Source organism: Salmo salar, chromosome ssa18 (assembly GCF_905237065.1).
Source record: "Salmo salar chromosome ssa18, Ssal_v3.1, whole genome shotgun sequence".
NCBI lineage: Eukaryota > Metazoa > Chordata > Actinopteri > Salmoniformes > Salmonidae > Salmo > Salmo salar.
Window position 1 is genome coordinate 13,237,157 of NC_059459.1, and position 17,864 is coordinate 13,255,020.

General features: G+C 40.2%; 1 protein-coding gene across 2 annotated transcripts; it reads right to left on the minus strand.

The window, feature by feature from the left end:
* Positions 1 to 14,026: 14,026 nt before the first annotated feature.
* LOC106576721 (visual system homeobox 1) lies at positions 14,027 to 16,772 on the minus strand. Of its 2 annotated transcripts, none has more exons than XM_014154065.2 (5): positions 16,317 to 16,772; positions 15,883 to 15,961; positions 15,618 to 15,741; positions 15,312 to 15,492; positions 14,027 to 15,011 (listed from the first exon to the last, which is right to left on the minus strand). In XM_014154065.2, the coding sequence occupies exons 1-5, from the start codon at positions 16,711 to 16,713 to the stop codon at positions 14,758 to 14,760; spliced, it is 1,035 nt and encodes a 344-aa protein (XP_014009540.2). In that variant the 5' UTR covers positions 16,714 to 16,772; the 3' UTR covers positions 14,027 to 14,757. The 2 variants fall into 2 exon arrangements, with proteins under 2 accessions (XP_014009540.2, XP_014009538.2); XM_014154063.2 differs by having other exon boundaries at positions 15,300 to 15,492.
* Positions 16,773 to 17,864: the final 1,092 nt, after the last annotated feature.

Genomic DNA, 17,864 nt, shown 5'->3' on the forward strand with positions numbered 1-17,864 from the left:
ATGAGGTGTCTCTAATCTCTTTGTGTTTTGTTTTTCTCCCTACTGCTAATCTGTTCAATCCATGGGAAAAGCAATCACTCACATAATGTGACCACTGATTGGTCATGTTCAGTGAACCAATGGTCTAATACTAATACAATGGTTGTAATTGTACTGAATAATATTATTCTGAGTTACTCAGCCTGTGTGGCCTAGCTGTATTGTTTTTGTATGTTTGCTACAATTCAGAGGTATTCCATATTGATGAGGCTGTGGAGATAAACATAACATAATGACATTTAAAAATATATATACTAACACCCTTGCCTTTCATGAACTCACACTTGACCTTTTCCGACTTGACTTTGCTGATAGCTACATTATTGAGGAAAAATGTACTTACTATGGCTGAGATATGTGGCTGTCTCACCTGGCTATCTTAAGGTGAATGCACTAACTGTAAGTGGCTCTGGATAAGAGTGTCTGCTAAATAACTAATATGTAAACGTAAGTATTCTGCTTGTTGGATTGCAGACAGAAACAGAACAACAGCACTGTTTGACGAACTCTCTCCATTACTCACATGCAGGATTTTTTGACCCACCTTATCATGTTATAATCAATCTGAGTAGTATTTGTTTATAACTATTGTTTGGAAATGTGTGTTATTTATCATATTAAAGCTGTTGTTGTTGATGTTGTTAATCATGGGATTAATATTACAGGATAAATAAACCATTATTTAGCCCAAACCAAAATACAATTTCATTTGGAAATCTACTAGCCTATTTGCTATTCAAAAACATTGTAATCTCAAAACAATATCAGATTAAAGGCAGTGGGCCATTAGACTACAATGTGGAACAAGAAGGATAAGCAATTATATGGTTTGGGAACCATTAAGTGGGAATTATATGTGATTAAGCAGGGTTTTTAAGGCTTAAACTAGACATAAAATACACAACTAGATATTAATGTGAATCTTAAGAACCATTAACCAAATAGGGCAACTGTGCTGGTGTTTTGCATTTCCAATACCCACTCAAGCCATCACGATGAGGCATATAGGGCTAAGCAAAGCAATGTCAGCGAGATACCTTTTTCGGTGAGAGAACAGCAATACAATTAGTCAAACAGCTATCTAAAAGTAGGATATTGAAATAAAAAGACTGTTTGAAAATACATCAACTGTATTTAAGTATGTGTAATAATAATTCATTCAAATGTTTATTGACATGCACTTAGGCCCAAGTAAATATACATAGGTTGAATTGAATAAACAATTAACTTTATTTTACTTTTGGTAATGTAAATGATTGACTAATTTAACACTCTGTATCATACATATCAGTATTCATATTCAGTACCCATACTAGGCCTACTGTACATATCTTCACCTGAAAAGCTAAAACAATTACTACTCAAACTGTGGACCTGCCTGTGGGTTTTCTTCAAGCTTCTACATCAGTGTGAGCAGTCCTCATCTTCTGTTTTGTGTGTCTTATGATGAGTCTTCATAACTGGCAGAGACGTAGTCTATTTCCACAAGGGCATTTCACCTGTGAATACTGCTGTGCCTGGAGAGTGACATCCGTGAACCCAAATCCTTCCCACAGGCGGCACATTTGTATGGGTTCTCAGCTGGGTGGACAATATGGTGCTCCTTGAGATTCCAACAGAGACTGAATGGCTTACCACAAACATCCCAAGGGTGTGGCTTTTCCCCTGTGTGAGTAAACGTGTTGCTTGAGGCTAAAGGCATGATAGAATATCTTTCCACAGGCTGCGCAGGTCAGTGTCTTTCTGGGACACTCTGCGTGTTTTACAATCATGTGTGACTTGAGTTTGGAGGGTTGGTGGAAATTCTTTCTACAGACAGAATCTCTTCCCACAAGTCTCGTAGCCGAATGCGTTCTCCTCCTTGTGTGCATCTAGATGTCGGTTCAGATGGGCAGCATAACCAAAACCGAAGGTTTTTTGCTGAGGTGAGTGTACTGGTGTAATTTGAGGGAATGGACTTTTGCAAAACCCTTTACACATACATTTGAAGTCGGAAGTTTACATACACTTAGGTTGGAGTCATTAAAACTTGCTTTTCAACCACTCCACAAATTTCCTGCTAACAAACTATAGTTTTGGCAAGTCGGTTAGGACATCTACTTTGTGCATGGTGCACTTCACAAAATAAATGGCATCATGAGAAAGGAAAATTATGTGGCTATATTGAAGCAAAATATCAAGACATCAGTCAGGAAGTTAAAGCTTGGTCGCAAATGGGTCTTCCAAATGGACAGTGACCCCAAGCACACTTCCAAAGTTGTGGGAAAATGTCTTAAGAACAACAAAGGCAAGATAGTGGAGTGGCCATCACAAAGCCCTGATCTCAATCCTATAGAAAGTTTGTGGGCAGAACTGAAAAAGTGTGTGCGAGCAAGGAGGCCTGTGGGAAGCTTGTGGAAGGCTACCCGAAACGTTTGACCCAAGTTAAACAATTTAAAAGCAATGCTACCAAATACTAATTGAGTGTATGTGAACTTCTGACCCACTGGGAATGTGATGAAATAAATAAAAGCTGAAATAAATCATTCTCTCTGCTATTATTCTGACATTTCACACTGTTAAAATTAAGTGGTGATCCTAACTGACCTAAGACTGGGAATTTTTACTAGGATTAAATGTCAGGAATTGTGAAAAACTGAGTTTAAATGTATTTGTCTAAGGTGTATGTAAACTTCCGACTTCAACTGTATATTACATTGGCACACAGTCTCCTCTGGCGCGGTGGTGCTTTAGACAAAACCTGTACCACAGTAACCACAGTAACCACAGATGAATGATTTGGCCTTAAATAGGTGTACTATTCACTGATGATCCCTGAGATCAGCCTGGGCCGAAAAAAATGCATTCCACAAAGTTAGCATGAATGCCGTTTTTTGCTGTTGTGTTGACTGCCGTCTTGCTTCTGCACTTTTTGCTCTGCTCTATGGTGTCACTATCCTGGTGTTTGGTGTCTGAGGTTGGGCCTGTGGAGGGCAGCAGTGTGTCTGGTTTCTCCAGGCTCTCTGTACAGGTGAGCTGAGATGTTAGCATTTCCATTTTCATGTTTTACTTTTCTTTGGTATGAAAGACAATATTTGGAATGAATCTGTATTCATAAGTCCTTCACCATCATGTGCTCATCATCAAGATTCTCCACATTGCCCACATTGACCATTGATCCACACCCGTCCTCATTTATGACTGCACTCTGAAAAAAACCATGTTGTGATCATTTCAGTCATACCGAAACACTTCACTTCAACACTTTCGGTCTTGCAAATAACATATTCTAATGAGTAGCTAGTGCATGAACTGACCCCACAAATCAGAATGAAAGTCTGGTAGTCCTCTCCACGGCTCCAAATATTTTGTTCCTTTTCTGAAACAGAGGGAGAGATGGAATGAATGAAAACCAGTAAAAGCTAGGCTTCACCAGTAGAAAAATCTCTTATTGTAAATAGTATGGAAGTGGATATTCAACCGGCAGCAGGAAAATTACATTTCGTCATAGGGGTAAACATTTATTAAGGTAAGGTTTAAGGTTAGGTTTAAGAATGAGGGTTAGGTTAAAGTTGTTAGGTATAGTTTCAGTGATTAAGGTTAAGATTAGGGAAAGGCATAACAACAAAAAAATGGGTTAGCGTGAAGCCATCCCCCGCCATTCATTTTCTGCCATTCGAATATACACTACTGGCAAAAAATATTGAAAAGGCAGATGTAGGAGTATTTCTCAGGCTAATGATTACAACTTGTAGTATCATAACAAGGTTTAATAAGTATCAGAAAGTTACATGGTTAGTGCTCATAGTTGTCAGCTAAGATATCCATTAGCTAGCCTATCCGTCTCAGTTCGGATGTTAACAGTTACTTCTGTTAATATGAACATTGGTAATTGTAGTCCTATAACTAAACTATGAACTATGTAGTCAGTCAGGTCCTACATTTCCCCCTTCTTTAACTAAGACCCTAAGTCAAGATAAAATCATGGAGTCTAGCAGGTAGTCTTCTTTCACGAGCTGGTCACGGCTCTGCTTGATGTTCTTTTTGTGCTCTTCTGACATATCTCCATGAGCAACTTCTTGCCTTTGACCTTGAAAGTTCTGCTCTTGACCTTGAACATGATCAGGTTGTGAAATGAACACCTCAGCATCCATTTCTTCTTTGGTTTTTGGTTATAGTGTGATGGTGATGGTGTTAGGCTACCATAGGTTGTGTAAGCAGTGTGTTTGTTGTTGCTGGTAGCATTATCCATGCTGGTGCTGTCTCTGTGTGAGTGGGACCCTGAAGCATGCCTCAGGCCCGTTTGATTCAGTTGGGCACATTAGCTACAGTATGTTTATGTTCTTTTTGTTGATTTTTTGAGTTTGGTACAGCGTGTTTTTTTTCTCCCACTGAAGGCCTAGATCCAATAACCATGGTTGACCACTGCCTACTACCACTGAGTAGCTAACATATTTTGTTACAATTGAACTTTTTAGTAATACTGAAATATTTCTTTGTTCTCAATATAAGCTTTTAATCCGGGGCCGACCTACCTCAACGCATCACCCAATCATTTTGCCTCAGCCTAATGCTGGGATATAATTGTCACCTTTTAGCAGAACAATAACCTAAAATAGAAGGCTAGGCTACACTGGAGGGTTACAATTAAGTTTTTGAATGTCCCTGCGTGGTCTCAGTTCTGACTTAAAACTGTGGCAAGACTTGAAGATCATTGTCCATCAATTTCACTAAACTTGAGTCATTTATCAAGAATAATGGGTGAATATTTCCCGAATCTCATGGGCAAAGGTGGTAGAGATTTGTTTGAAAAGACTTAATTGCTGCTAATGGTGCTTTCATCAAGTACTCACTCAGGGGTTTACATAGGCCTACTTATTCACGCAACACTCATGTTTTTTTTCACACTTCATAACTGTGGAGTAAGTTGTGTAGATAGGTTAAAAAATATATATACAAATGAAATGTGGTCACTTTTCAGACCATAACACAACAAATATGGAAAATATGGAGGGGTTCACGTACTTATAGGGGCTTGAAAATTGTGAGGATTACTTGAGATCCATTAGGCCAGTTGTGTTTGTTAGACATCTCCACAATGTGGTATCCTTACATCAAAACAACCACTTACATTTTGAGTATAAGGCACATCAGAAAGATAGGCCAACATCTGATGAGTCTGTGGTCTAGAATAGATAGAGAAGATGCACTGAGCATTCCCTCCAAGATCCAAGGACCATGTGTTTGATGTATTTCAAATCAAATCAAATTAAAGTTTATTTGCCACTTGTGCCGAATACAACAGGTAGACCTTACAGTGAAATGCTTACTTACAGGCTCTAACCAATAGTGCAATTTCTAAGTAAAAAAAAAAAAATTAGGTAAACAATAGGTAAGTAAATAAATAAAAACAGTAAAAAGACAGTGAAAAATAACAGTAGCGAGGCTATATACAGTAGCGAGGCTATATATGATACCATTCCACTGATTCCGCTCCAGTCATTTCCACGAGCCCGTCCTCCCCATTTAAGGTGCCACCAACCTCCTCAGTCCATGCAACTAGCTCACTATTAGCAAACTAGTTGTCAATCAATTTCTAGCTAGCTTCTAAAATAAATTAACACTACCAATACCATGTGTAAGCAGATTTCCTGCCAGTTGCCATCCGAATGATGATAATGATTAGTTAGTTAGTTAGCTAGTTTGCCAGTTGTCAGCTCATCATTATTGATAACTCTAGCCAGTGTTCTTCTTCAGGGTTCAATCTGCAATATTTATTGCTTTTCACGGGTCATTTAAGGTAGTCATGTCACGGGACTAAACTGTTGCACATGTAAATGAAACGATGTTAAACGACCCAACACACCAGTGGCGGCTGGTGGGTGGAGCTATAGGAGGATGGGCACATTGTAATGGTGGGAACGGAGTAAATGGAACGGTATCAAACACATCAAACATATGGAAGCCACATGTTTGACTCCGTTCCATGAATTCAATTACAGCCATTACAATGAGCTCCTCCCACCAGCCTCCACTACAACACACATAGGCTTAAAATAGTGCCATCTGCAGAGAAAATTCTGGACAGTCTTGCCCCATCACCCAAAATGTTGATGTTGATCTAATGGACTATCATAATTGCATCCTTGGCTACATGTATTCAAAAGTGGTTATATTTCTGTTGCCCCATCCCTCAGCTTTATTTAGTGGCTCCAGGCGAGAGCTCGGTGTGGGGGGGGGACACCCCGCCAAGGACTTACACTATGGCTTCAACAAAGCCCACCAGGATCATGTGCTCTTTTTCCATCTCACCCAGCTCAACAAGAAAACTGTTCAAGAGGACCTTGATCATTCTGGCAAATCCCTTCAGGGAGAACATTTATCTTTTTATTCTTGTCGTTTTAATTGCTGTTGACTTTGCTGGTGAACAGCTGCCTACTCATATGGTAGCCGTCCTACACATTGTTTCTGTGCTCTGTGGTCTTTTACAACGCTTTGTTATAGCATTCTCTGTGCTGTAGTCCTATTCATTTCTGACCAGATGTACTGGGATTTTCGGGGAATGGTGCAATGCACATCAGGTAAATTTTTGGTTCTGAATGAAAGTTGAAAATACATATTTTTTTAGTCATTGATTCTAAGTAAGCATTATATCACAATAAGAATTCAATCCATTTAATATGGGAAAGAGGAGCCACCTGAAGATTACAATCTTCGAATAATTATTATTGCTCCCATCTGTCACATACACTTATGTTAGCTTGTCGAAAGCTTTAAAACTGGCAGAGATTATGTTCAAAGTATTCCAACCTATAGAACAGGGTTCAGCAACAGGGGTTCTACGGCGGTCGTCGAGTAATTAAAAACATTATAAGAATGGATGATTTTTAGGGCGTTTTAGTTTTTGGTCAAACAAGACTGTAAAATCACCAGTTAATTTAATTTAGGAAGCCTGTTCCCAAGTATTCCCACAAATCAAACAAAGAGACCTATGTGATTTGTAGCTCAGCGTAATCAAGGTAAGAAATCATTGTTAATTTCAAACACAATCTCTTTTTGGAGAAATTATTATAATTATTATCCAGCCCCCCACCAACCATTTGCTCCAACAAACAACATCATTAGGTGGATGGATTTAGTTGCATAACCCCTGTCATAGAATAAACCAACAGACCACTTCAACTAGAATAACATTCTCAGTAATGATTACAGAAGAAAATAAAATATTGCTATGACTGTGATATGTTAGTTAGTTTAATACACTGACTGTAAGTCGCTCTGGATAAGAGCGTATGCTGAATGACCAAAATGAAAATGTAAAAACAAACACGTGCAAAGCATGCTGGGTATTATTATAATGAGCTCTGCCCCCAAACAAGTGAAAACGTTTTCGGTCTGGACCAGACCAAATCTGAACAAATCATAGGCGTCTAAATTCAGTTTCACAAGTTTGAACAGCACAGCACAGTTTGGCACAGTTCAGTACAGTAGAGCACAGTAGAGCAGTGGTTCACAAACTTTTTTGGCATCGGGGACCCATTTTGTGATAGCACATTCATCAGGGACCCCCTCATAATACATTACATGACCAAAAGTATGTGGACACCTGCTTGTCGAACATCTCATTCCAAAATCATGGAATTAATATGGAGTTGGTCCCCCCTTTGCTGCTATAAAAGCCTCCACTCCCCCTTTGCTGCTACAACAGCCTACACTCTTATGGGAAAGCTTTCCACTAGATGTCGGAACATTGCTGGACTTACATCCATTCAGCAAAAAGAGCATTAATGACGTCGGGCACTGATGTTGGGTGATTAGGCCTGGCTCGCAGTCGGAGTTCCAATTCATCCTAAAGGTGTTAGATGGGGTTGAGGTCAGGGCTTGTGCAGAACAGTCAAGTTCTTCCACACCGATCTCGACAAACCATTTCTGTATGGACCTCGCTTTGTGCATGGGGGCATTTTCATGCTGAAACAGGAAACAGGAAACAGGAAACAGGAAACGGCCTTCCCCAAACTGTTGCCACAAAGTTGGAAGCACAGAATCGTCTGGAATGTCATTGGATGCTGTAGCGTTAAGATTTCACTTCACTGCAATTAAGGGGCCTAGCCTGAACCATGAAAAACAGCCCCAGACCATTATTCCTCCTCCACCAAACTTTACAGTTGGCACTATGCATTGGGGCAGGTAGCGTTCTCCTGGCATCCGCTAAACTCAGATTCGTCCGTGATGGTGAAGTAATGGTGAAGTGAGTGTTGAAACCGAGGACAGACGATTTTTACGCGCTACACGCTTCAGCACTCGTTGTTGCTTCAGAGCAGCTCTAGCAGGGCAGAAATTTCACGAACTGACTTGTTGGAAAGTTTGCATCTTATGACGGTGCCACGTTCAAAGTTAATGAGCTCTTCAGTACGGCCATTCTACTGTTAGTGTTTGTCTTGGAGATTGCATGGCTGTGTTCGTCGATTTTATACACCTGTCAGCAACTGGCTGAAATAGCCGAATCCACTAATTTGAAGGGGTGTCCACATACTTTTGGATATATAGTGTATCAGAAAACAACTTCTACTCTAAAGTGAGATAAAATTGTATACAAGAAGTTTTACAATGACTTCTGCAGTGCATGGCTGGACTAACCAAGTCTCGGGCCATGGGAAAGAACATTTTAAAATCCCCCCTCTTGGCATCAAAGAGAAATGTTTGCAGTTTTAAAGCAGCAATCAGCTGTTGAAACATAACAAAGCATTTTCCCTGCCACTGTTTCACTAAAAAGCTGAGGGATGGGGCTGGAGAAATGTAGCCACTCTCAAATTCCTAAACAGAGCTATGGATGCAAGGACTGACCATCCATCACAACAAAATTAGAATTTTAACCATGGTTTGAGGCTATATAAACATTGGTGTTAAACAAGCTTGTATTTTGGGTTCTGATGGGGTATACCAGTTGAACTAAGCTCAAGAGGCATTTCTAAGTTGTTCAGGTGCCTTTTGGTTCCAGACTTGGCGCTCCGGTATTGCTTGCTGCGTGGTAGCAGAGTGAACAGTCTATGGCTTGGGTGGCTGGGGTCATTGACAATTTTCTGGGCCTCCTCAGACACCGCCTGGTATAGAGTTCCTGGATGACGGGGAGCTCGCGCCTCAATGAGGTACTAGGCCGTCCTTCAAACTCTTAAGGGGGAGAAGTGCTGTCTCAGCTTCTTCACGACTATGCTGATGTGAGGACCATGTTAAGTCCTTGGTGATGTGGACACTGAGGAAATTAAAGCTCTCGACCCGCTCCACTATAGCCCAGTCAATGTGGATGGGGGCGTGCTCGCCCCTCGATTTCCTGTAGCCCATGATCAGCTCCTTCGTCTTGCTGACGTTAAGGGAGAGGTTGTTGATCTGGCACCACACTGCAAGGTCTCTGACCTCCTTCCTGTAGGATGTCTCATCGTCGTCGGTGATCAGGCCTACCACTGTCGTGTCGTCAGCAAACATGATGATGGTTTTGGAGTCGTGCGTGGCCACACAGTTGTAGATGAACAGGGAGTACAGTAGGGGACCAATCACACACCTTTGAGGGGCCCCCGTGTTGAGGGTCAGCGTAGCAGATGTGTTGTTACCTACCCTCACCACCTGGGGGAGGCCCGTCAGAAAGTCCAGGATCTAGTTACAATGGGAGGGGACTATGGTGTTGAACGCTGACAGCATTTTTACATAGGTATTCCTCTTGTCCAGGTGGGAGAGAGCAGTGTGCAGTGCAATAGAGACTGCATTGTCTGTGGATATGTTGGGGCGGTAAGCAAATTGGAGTGGGTCCAGGGTGTCTGGATGATGGTGTTGATTTGTGCCATGGGCAGCCTTTCAAAGCATTTCATGGTTCCAGATGTGAGTGCTACGGGACAATAGGTTACCTTTGAGATCTTAGGAACAGGGACAATGGTGGTCTGCTTGAAACATGTTGGGATTACAGACTGGGACAAGGAAATGTTGAAAATGTCCATGAAGATATTTGTAAGCTGGTCTGCGTATGCTCTGAGAACGTGCCCTGGTATTGCGTCTAGCCCAGTGGCCTTACGAGTGTTATCGTGTTTAGAAGTCTTACATCGGCCACGGAGAGCGAGATCACACATTCGTCCGGAACAGCAGGGGCTCTCATGCCTGGCTCAGTGTTGTTTGCCTCGAAGACATTCGGCTCATCTGGGAGGTTTGCGTCACTGGGCAACTCACGGCTAGGTTTCCCTTTCTAATCCGTAATAGTCTGCAAACCCTGTCACATCAGACGAGCGTCGGAGCCGGTGTATTATGATTCTGTCTTTGTCCTATATTGACCTTTTCCATGTTTGATGGCTCGTCGGAGGTTGTAGCAGGCTTTCTTGTTAGTGTCCATATCATATGAATGATATTATACTGTATATTGATATGAGTAATAAATGTAATTTACTCAAAGAATCAATAATACAACGCAATAATCTAGCCCACAATAACGGACCGTATTACATACAAACAATCACTCACAAACAAACATGGGGGAACAGAGGGTTAAATAATGAACAAGTAATTGGGGGAATGAAACCAGGTGTGTAAGACAAGGACAAAAGAAATGGAAAATAAAAAGTGGTTCGGCGATGGCTAGAAGGCCGGTGACGTCGACCGCCGAATGCCGCCCGAACAAGGAGAGGGACCGACTTCGGCGGAAGTCGTGACAGTTTTAATGACTCCAACCTAAGTAAGTGTATGTAAACTTCCGACTTCAACTGTACAAAAAGTCAGGTCCATAAATATTTGGACATTGATCAAGTTATTATTATTTTAGCTGTCTACCAGAGCATATTGGAATTAAATAATGAATATGAGCTGAAAGTGCAGACTTTCATCTTTAACTTGAGGGTATTTACATCCAAATCAGGTGAACAGTGTAGGAATTACAGCAATTTCTATATGTGGTCCCCCACTTTTTAAGGGACCAAAAGTAATTGGACAATTGGCTGCTCAGCTGTTCCATGGCCAGGTGTGTGTTATTCCCTCATTAGTTAATTTACAAGTAAGTAAATCTGTTCGGAATCTGTTGCTGTTAACCCTCAATGTGAAGTCCAAAGAGCTGTCACTGCCAGTGAAGCAAGCCATCATTAGGCTGAAAAGTCTAAAGAAACCCATCAGAGAGATAGCAAAAACATTAGGTGTGGCCAAATCAACTATTTGGTACATTCTTAAACAGAAAGAACGCACTGGTGAGCTCAGCAACACCAAAAGACCCGGAAGACCACGGAAAACAACTGACAGAAGAATTCTTTCCCTGGTGAAGAAAAACCCCTTCACAACAGTTGGCCAGATCAAGAACACTCTCCAGGAGGTAGGCGTATCTGTGTCAAAGTCAACAATCAAGAGAAGACTTCACCAGAGCAAATACAGAGGGTTTACCACAAGATCTAAACCATTGGTAAGCCTCAAAAGCAGGAAGACCAGAATTTGTCAAAAAATTCTGAAGTGTTTAATACTATTTATCTGCTCAGATTCAGCCAAATGCTTCAAAACTCATTGGACAGCACTTCACAGTGCAGATGGACAATGACCTGAAGCATACTGCGAAAGATACCCAATACTTTTTTAAGGCAAAGAAGTGGAATGTTCTGCAACGGCCAAGTCAATCACCTGACCTGAATCCAATTGAGCATGCATTTCAAACGCCCCAAGAACAAGCAGGAACTGAAGACAGCTGCAGTAAAGGCCTGGCATCACCAGGAATGATACCCAGCATCTGGTGATGTGTATGGTTTCCAGACTTCAGGCAGTCATTGACTGCAAAGAATTTGCAACCAATTATTAAAACTCACGATTTAATTGATGATTATGTTAGTTTGTCCAATTACTTTTGAGCCCCTAAAATGAGGGGGGGGCGCTATGTATAAAAATGGTTGTAATTCCTACACGGTTCATACAATAATATTGACAAAACCCTTAAATTAAAGATGAAATTCTACACTTCAAGCACATCTTGATTGTTTCCTTTCAAATCCATTGTGGTGGTGTACAGAGCCAAAATGATGCAATTGTGTTACTGTTCAAAAACTTATGGTTCTGACTGTATACAGTATATTTATATTCCGGACTCTGGTCTGGAAGCTAAATTCCTGCAATTCTATCCATTTTGCCATTGGGTTTTGTACTGTGTGTTTAAATAATGTATTCTCGCTCATTCTATTATTTCTACTACTGTACATTGCCTTTTAGTTACACTGTTTATACACACCGCATATTTATTTATTTACTGGATCCTTGACATAGCTCGCTCTATTATATCTACTGCAGTAATATCATACTTAGTATATCTTGTGTAAATTCCGGTGTATATACGTATATGTATAGATTGCATTTATATTATTGTTGCAGTGCTATTTTTGTTAATTGGATTTGTTCTGACATTCCAAGATTTGTTGTTACAAAAAAAATTACTAATAAAAATATATGTATTATTTATGTACTTGCTGGACATTTTACTGCATTGTTAGGAGCTAGTGACATAAGCATTTCTCTGCACCTGCTATAACATCTGCTAAACTGTATACACAACAGATAAACTTTGACTTGATTTTGATTTGAGAAGAGTACAGTACAGTATAATTTAATACAGTACAGTACAGTTTTGTTCAGTAGAGTAGAGTACATGAGAGTAAAGGAGGGTATAATACTGTACATTATACTGTACTATAAAAAAATATATATATTTTCACAGGAATTAGCCACACAAAAAAAACCCACAAAACTGACAAAATCTGCTGAAAAACTTTTTGTACATATTTGCACGAATTGAATGTGAGGTTGTGTTGCTGTGGATTTTGAAATCATGGCCCATCCAGACCTGGCCTAATCTGAACCAAACATAAACGCCTATGATTCAGATTTCAACGCCCGGACCCCACCAAAAAGAGATGTCTGGACAGGACCAGGCGTCGGTCCGTGCTTAGTGGGAATGCCCGTGTCCTGCTCAACGTGGGACAGGGTGCGTTAAATAGAGCCACTGCAAGGATGCTCTGTGAGCCTAGAACTGTGAGAGCATCTATGAGCTTTAATCCTGTGCAGTAGTTACAGCTCCATTGCCCTCCATTACCGTCATTACTCTTTCAATCATCATCGTCTTCTGCTCCTCTTATGCGCATACAGATACAGTGAGGCATCTGGGGCTGTTACGGCGCTTCAACTGAACAACCGCCGTCTTGCGTGCTTGTTAAAAGGTTACATGTTTAATGTACAGGAAATCTCATGTGCCTTTCAATCTTCAAAATTGGTCAGGGTGCTATTTTCTTTTTGTAATCTTTTTAATACTTTTATTCAACAAAAAAACATAAATAGCCTACATTTTCAACATTGGCACAACATCGTATTTTGATACCCATGTCGTGAACTAATTCGTATTTTTTTTTTGGTAATTTTGATTTATGTTAAATATTTAATGTAGCCTAACATTTTTGGGGCGAATAAGGCGGTGAGAGAACCAAGTGTGTAGGCCTATCTCCATGTGTTCTTCTAAAAAATATGTTTTTAGGTAAACAGGAAATCTCATCTCCTGAGGGAAAGATGCGCTGTCTCTGTGTGTGTGTGTTTGTGTGGACCATGTTAATTCCTTAGTGATGTGGACACCGAGGAACTTGAAGCGATCGACCCGCTCCATCGATACACTGATTCTGTTGGTTGTCCTCTTCTGTCACAGAATTTCCGAACATTCAATATTTATTTTTGACTCTATAAATAATAAATGGAAATAAAGCAACAATGTGGAACTGTGTGTTAGTGGTAAGTGTACCGACATAGCAACAGTAGCTTGTGTCAAAGATGTGTGCTAGAAAACATTTTAAGTACATTCGCAAAGTCTACCTTTTGGAATGTAATTTAATCCATAGAAGTTAGTTATATCAGTGTACGCTATAGTTAGTACCTTGTTGCATCAGCGTCTGTCTTTTTTTTTTAACCCATTTAAATGGTGCATCAAGTGAATGAAGGTATACGAACAAATCAAAGAAAGACAGAATTTCAAAAAAATATTTGATTTATTTGACTGTTTTCATGATATTGCTGTTATTACAGTGTTCTTATTATCGCTGTCATTACAGTGAAATTGACCTCTGAATGACATTCAGTATCAACACAACTAAAGTGCTTAATTTCGCCCATTGATAACGATGATCTGTGAATTTTAGTTGATGTTTTATACAAAATGCAGGCGGTGGGACTTACACCCTAACCATCAACATTCAAAAATATGAAATAAGATGGAAGGTTTGTGATTTTCAGTAATTGTTTTCAGAGAAATTTACATTTTGCTTTTTCGTCTAACATGTTCCTGCAGGAGAAGAGAGTATGTGTATTTCTGGTGGTCCTCTCTCTTCTTTCTTGAAATATTATTTCAATACCACAAACATTTTAACAAAAGTATAGAAAGGAATAAAACATTAAATAGTATCTTATTTAAAACCAGACAAGGTTATAAAACATATGTTCAAATACAAGTATTAAGAAATAAGACAAGTACACTGTACACTCCTAAATTGATGGGACCGTTGCACATCTTTGGAAAATAACCCACTAGGCACACACTGGTTGAATCAACGTTGTTTCCACGTCTTTCAGTGAAATTACGTTGAACCAAGGTGGAATAGACGTTGCCTTGACGTCTGTGCCCAGTGGGAATTGTCTTCGAGGTGAGCATCATTTCCACGCAAATGTCCGAGCTCACTGTCTGCAACGGGGATTGACGTCTATTTAGCTCTCATCGTCTGAATCACTGTTGGGAATGAGATCCCTTTGCGGCGACAATGATTTCAAAGTGCTCTTGTTGTTGCTGTCCTGCTTGGAAGTGCTGGATAGGTCTATTGCCATGTCCTCACTGTCGTCTACAGCACTAGCGCGGTTGGGCCAGGACATGTCGCTGTCTTTCCCTTTAGTTTCCTCCGAGTGGGTAGACTCTGGCGTACCTGGCGATTTCTTTACTATCTCCATGGACTTCTTGTGCATTCCTGCGTAAAGTGATACAAATGAAAAACAATTAGTCTCAGCGTACACCGTAGCCTATAGCAAAATACATCCAAATAAGTGGAGGTTAGCCCTATTGGTAAACGAAAATGTAACATTTAGGCCTACTTCCTCGTTATTATGTCTATGTTATGTTTATGTTTACTTCATGAAATAAGTAGGCTACATCTAGGCCTATATCAAACATTGTACAGATACAAAACACATCTCAGCTATGTATTCAATGGATTAAATACATATTTGAGTCTTATATTATTAATAAAGCAAACAACCTGCTGGCTCACCTAGAAGCCAGGGAGCACAGGAGCCCATCATCCCGCTCTTGGCGGAGTTGATGATTGATTCTGGCAGAGGGATGGAGTGGCGGACCATGGCACCGTAGAGCCCATACTCTGCCATCACACTGCTGCGTCCCCAGCACTTCTCACGTTTCCTCCACTTGGCCCGACGATTCTGGAACCATACCTGAAAAATAGGCACAAAATATTAGATCTTTGGAAGATTTTCCGGATTAAACCATCAATATGGCCATTGTAGGCCGACATGTCCGTTTTAGCTTTGTAGTAGCCTACATGTTTATATAGGCTTACCTGTATTCTGTCCTCAGGCAATTCTGTCTTCATTGCTAACATTTCCCTGGCATATACGTCTGGGTAATGTGCTTCATGGAATGCCTTTTCGAGCTCCTCCAGTTGATGCGATGTGAACACGGTTCTGTAAAAAAATGTTTTTTAATTGAAGCATTGATAAAGCAGGCTTCCCCAAGGCATTCATTGTACTAGTTTAATGTAATAGTCTACTCAATGTCTCTTTTTTTTGCTCTGGAGCAATAAAACTGTCATCATGTGTACCAACCTGTGCCTCCTTTTCTTTCTCTTCTGTGAGTTCACTGAGTTTTTCGAATCGTTTCGATCACCAGAGAGACATTCATCATCTAAAAAGAAAAAGGAGAACATATATTAGAGACAAAATAATCTATCCAAAATCAAACGAATAAATATTAAATGAAAATTGTGCTGAAAAAAAGTATACATTGAGAGCTTATACATGCTATATAGACTGATTGAATATAATTATATGTTTAAAAAAATTACATGTTGGAATGTTATCCAAAATAACAGCTTCCATATTAGTCTCGCGCTAAATCAACCTTGAACGCAATCAAATTTGAAATAAATTGAGCTACATGAAGAAGTGGCTATTTCAGCACCCCCTGATAATAAATGCAAAGTGGACCGCTTCCCTAAAGCACTAACTGTATAAAGTCAACGATTTGAAGTGAGCTGTACCAGAGTAGGGGTCTCTTTGTTGCTCCAAGTTCTGCATGAAATGACTCTCGGTCCTGGACTGAAGGAGGGGTATGTGACTCGGTAGGAAGCAGGGGGCTCCCGCAGGTTGCTGAGCTGCTAAACTGCACAGAAATCCTAGACCAAGAGGCAAGGATCCTCCAGCGAAAGGGAATCCCATCCCATTGCTCTGAATATCCCCGTTTCCTCCTACTCCATGAGGTCCGGATTGGCGAGGCTGGAGATCCGTTTCAAGACCCAGTAGGTCCGTGATGGCAAAGCCTTTAGACCTAAACCCAGATCCATGAAGTCGTGACTTATCGATCCCAAATGATGGAGCCAGCATTTTGACTTTGGGCTTTTCATCCGAGCCATCATCTCTTCCTGTCATGGTTGTCATTGTAAAGCGCTACTTTCTCTTTCTCCTGTAGCTCGGGGTGATGAGGCGGGAGATGACAAACGGCAGGACAATTTATCCCTGTGTCATATCCAGGGATAACCTCCGGTGACCAATCAGAGCAAAAGGCACCCGTCAAACCGAAAGGAGGCGTTTCCCTTGTTCAATCCCAAAGGATTAATTGCCACCAATTTCCCATCAAATCCGATAAAGATTTTCTCCTCTGTCCCCTCTATCCGAATTGGTCCTAAGTGTTTTTCTCTGATGGCAAATGTCACTTATGTAGCCAGGTCTGCAGGCCAAACAATAATGAATGCTTTACAACTTTCAAAATACTATCAACCAAAACTGAAATTGAGTTTTTTAGCAATCAAACGTTTATTAATTGTATCTCAATCTGCTGTTGTTGGGCTATGACAATTTCTCAGTGATGCTTCAATGTCATTGTTGTATTATTTGTAAATGAACAAACATATTATATCCCAACGAAAATCTTTGTTTGCCCGTGTAGTGAAAATTAGAGAATAGCTTGTTGATTTGGGACTAGCCTATTTAGCGTGACAGCCTATAGCCAAACTGGAAATAGGTTTAAAACGCAAAAAGATTAACATTTGAAAATAAGTTTAAATCATTGGTTTATTATAATCGCTCTGGGATTTAATAAATTGCATGTTAAATTCATTTTGGCAAAGAATATTATGTAATAGGCTATAGCAAACTAATGATGCAACCTGCAGAATAAAGAACATTTAAATAGCCATTTAAATAGCCTGGAAACGTAGCCTGGCGATGTCAGTGGTCAATGCATTAACACGATACTTTTTTTTATGTTTCCCACGATATAAATGTTTTTTTCTACATTTCTTTTCACTACAAAGTTGTTTTTTTTAGGCTAGGCCTATGGCTGCCTGAAAAATAATAACAAAGAAAGTCCATCATATGCATGCACATCACATCTTGCATTCAAATGACTTTTACAAACGACAGTTTACCACACCTGATTCAATATTTACAACTGATTTCGTCTCTTTCCACTCTAGCCTATTAGACACTCCTGATAAATAAATAGGAAAGGCATTCATTCCATATTCAAGAAAGGTCAAAATCTCCCTGACAATATGTTATCTGGATTAACAAAGCATATTTTTTTCATT